The sequence below is a fragment of the Tupaia chinensis genome, unplaced genomic scaffold, assembly GCF_000334495.1.
Source record: "Tupaia chinensis unplaced genomic scaffold, TupChi_1.0 Scaffold000201_1, whole genome shotgun sequence".
Lineage (NCBI taxonomy): Eukaryota > Metazoa > Chordata > Mammalia > Scandentia > Tupaiidae > Tupaia > Tupaia belangeri.
Genome location: NW_006159676.1, coordinates 2811904 through 2815590, shown reverse-complemented (window position 1 = coordinate 2815590; position 3687 = coordinate 2811904). Strand labels below are relative to the sequence as shown.

General features: G+C 51.9%; 1 protein-coding gene across 1 annotated transcript in view; it reads left to right on the top strand.

Moving 5' to 3' along the window:
• Positions 1-1702, top strand: part of PGLS (6-phosphogluconolactonase) — a gene marked incomplete in the record, with an annotated part of 13582 nt that extends 11880 nt beyond the window's left edge. The window contains 1 exon segment of the mRNA XM_006147180.2: positions 1349-1702. Coding sequence (XP_006147242.2) covers positions 1349-1486 — 138 coding nt within the window.
• Positions 1703-3687: the final 1985 nt, after the last annotated feature.

Sequence of the window (3687 nt, the reverse complement as noted above, 5' to 3'; positions counted from 1 at the left end):
TCTGTCTGGCGAGCGCACGTGCCCTATAGCAAAAACCTCTCCAAAAATTAAATAAATAAATAAATAAATAAATAAAAAGTAGAAAAATAAATTAACAAGTATGAAATGAAGTTGGTAAGATGAGGCCAAAGCTGCACCCAGAGGTATATTCATAGCATTGAAGTGCATTACTGTTATCATTAAATAGGAAAATATTGCAATATACAAATGTAGAGTTAGAAAATAAAACATAATACAGTTGACCCTCTTTCTGTGTCCCTGGGTTCTCTATCTGTTCCTTTAACCTGCCATTCAACCTTTAATATTGAAAATTTAATATTGAAAATATTTAGAAACAACAACAACAACAACATAGGGCTAGCCGATGGTGTAGTAGTTAATGTGGTGCCATCCACATGGCTGACTGCATGGTTCAAGTCCTGGATCCTGTGATTTGAAAATCATACCAGGTGTGTGTGGCCCAAATCCTGAGCAAAGTATGGAGAAGGGATTGTGGTGTGGCCATCCCTCCTGGGAGGGGGTGATTTCTCACTTTCCTTCTCTCTGTCTTTCTTTCTCTCAGGCAAGCACACGTGCCCTATAGCACAACTTCAAAAAAAAAAAAAAAAGGAAAGAAAAAAAAGAATCTTGGGGCCGGCAGATGGCATGGTGGTTAAAGGCGCTGGATTTCTTTTTTTTTTTTTTTTTTCTTTTCTTTTTTGAGAGTTTTTGGCTCTAGGGCGTGTGCGCTCACCAGAAAGACAGAGAGAGACAGAGAGACAGAAAGTGAGAAATCACCCCCCAGGGGGAATGGCCATGCCACTATCCATTCTCCTCCATTCTCCTCTCGGGATCTTGGGCACGCACGCACACGCGGCCGGCGTGAGTTTAAGCCTCCGGGTCTGGGACTCGAACCGCGGTCGGCTCCATGGGAGTTCAGAGACATAGCCATTACACTAACTGCTGGTCCCAAGGTACTAGATTTCCACATGGCTGACTGCAGTTTGAGTCCTAGACCTGGCATCTTGATTTCTTGGTTTCCCTTTCTCTCTCTCTCTCTCTGGTCAAATTGAAAATATAGTCATAATAACAAATAGAATTTAGGGGCCAGTAGGTGACTTGGTGGTTAAGGTGGCTGGACTCCCAAATGCTTGACCGCGGTTCGAGTCCCGGACCTGGCAGCTTGCTTTCTTTCTCTGTCTCTTTCTGGTCAACCTCAATTAAAAAAAAAAAAAAATGGAATTAAATATATATGTACATATGAATTAAATTATATAGTTTTTTAATTTTGATTTTTTAACAAGTCTTAAGTATGGGGACCCTGTAAGTTCTGCGGGTGAGGCCTCACATGCGTGCCGTTTCTCCATAGCGCATTTTGGAAGACAAGGAGGAAAACCCACTCCCCGCCGCTCTGGTCCAGCCCCACACTGGCAAACTCTGTTGGTTCCTGGACGAGGCGGCTGCCAAACTGTTGACTATGCCCTTCGAGAAGCATTCCACATTGTAGCCAGCCAGATGGACGCCGTAGCTGGGACCACTGCATCCCACAGCCGGGGACCTTCCAGGGCTGGGCCCTGCTGGCTGTCACACTCTGGGCTCATTTTAGAAGAACCACACGGTGCTGTTGGGAGCTGGCAGAGTCCGGCCACCCACCCTGCCTCAGGGGCTCAGCCCACAGTCGTGGCTCCAGGCAACTGGATATTAAAAGGAATGTTGTTGAAAATCTTCAGTGTCTTGTAGTCCTTGGTGGAAGTGGGCCTGGGGACCTGACCCATAGCCCTCATTCCAGGGGGGCCAGAGGTCGAGATCTGCTCCCTGAGGGCATGGGTGGCTTGGGGTCACTTTCTGAGCTGGTTGTGCAGAGGAAGCCAGATCTACCATGGCCAATGAGGGTTCAGTTCCTGGTCCCGGTGACTCGAAAGACATACTGGACAGAACCAGCAGTTGGCGTAATGGCTACGTCGCTGGACTCCCATGTAGTCGAGTGCAGTTCGAGTCCTGGACCTGGTGACTTAAACTCATGCGGCGGGACGCGTGTGCATGCATGCCCAAGATCCCGAGAGGAGAATGGAGGAGAAGGGATTGCGGTGTGGCCATCCCCCCAGGGGGTGATCTCTCGCTTTCTGTCTCTCTGTCTGTCTCTGTCTTTCTGGTGAGTACACGCGCCCTATAGCAAAAATCTCTCCCCCCAAAAATAATTCCCCAACACCAACTGTACACCGGCCTGTACCCACCACTGTAGCCCCCAATGCTGCAGGCCTTGTCAGAGCCTTGAGGGCACCAAGGCACCTCTGGTCTCCTGCGTACTGACCCTGATGCGTGTTTTAAGTGTCTTTGTCCCTTTCTCAGCCTCCGGGGACAGCGGTGTGGGACCCTGGGGGTGGCACCGAGCCGTCAGCCACATAGGAGCTTGGCAGCGTGTGAGGACCTGGGGGAGCCCTGAAGAGGCACGTGGCAGGTGGCTGGGCGGGAGGTGGGAATTGAAACCTCTGCGTGGGGGCGGCTGTTACACGAGAGAGTGAAAGTCAGACCACAGAAAGGGAAGTTTCCGTCACCGCCGGGCCTCGGGGGGTGGCACTGAGGAAGTGGGGCAGAGTCAGAGCCGGAAACGGGTGAAGAAATGGGAGAGTGTGGGAGGGGAAGTAGCCCCGCTGGGGACGTGGCAGGAGCAGGTGGCCGTGACCCCCAGAGCAGCAGGAGGCCGAGCAGTGACATGACAGCGAGGACCCAAGGGTCCCATGGAGGGCTCTGGGCCTGGGCTGTGTCACTGTCTCCAGTGTCCTTCTCCAATGAGGGGTAACGCTCTCTGCCCCAAACCAGCCTGTAATTCCTTTTTCTAAGAATTATTATATTTAATTTTATTTATTTATTTTAATTTGACCAGAGAGAGAGAGAGAGAGAGTTGGAAAACGAGAAAGCAAGCCTTCAGGTAGGTCCGGGACTCGAACCGTCGTCGGCCATATGGGAGTCCAGTGCCTTAACCACCATGCCACAAGCCGCCTCTGTAATTACTTTTTTAAAAAATTTATCCATGGGACCAGCAGTTGGCATAATGGCTATGTCACTGGACTGCCATGTAGTTGACCGCGGTTTGAGTCCTGGACCTGGTGGCTTAAAACACGCCAGGTGCATGTGTGTGCGTGTCCAAGATCCCGAGTGGAGAATGGAGGAGAAGGGATTGCGGCGTGGCCATCCCTTCCTCCCCAGGGGGTGATTTATTGCTTTCTCTCTGTCTCTGTTCTGTGTCTCTCTGGGGAGCACACGTGCCCTATAGCAAAAAGTACTCTCTTACACACACACACACACACAAAACACACAAAAAGGAATGAAGGACGGGTCTTCAGTCCCCCCAAGTCTCCCCCCATTGCAGGCCCTCCCCTATCCTCTGAGACCCCATCTGAGACCCCAACACCTGCTCTCCGGCCCCAACAACTCTGACCCAGGGACAGTCTGGGGACGCCTAGGGACTGGATCAGGCTGCACCCTCTCCAGACCCAGCGTCACCCAGCACAGCGTGGGCACCATAGGGGACACCGGGTCCCTGCTCACCCCCCCCCTTCCTGGTCCCCACACACCACGACAGCTCCAGGCATCCCTGCAAACCTCCTGCATGACCAGCTAGGGCTGCCATCTCCCACACCCCCAACGCTCAGGGCCAGCCCCTGCAGCAAACACCAGGTCAGGCGGCGCCGGCCCCAAGGGGATGGG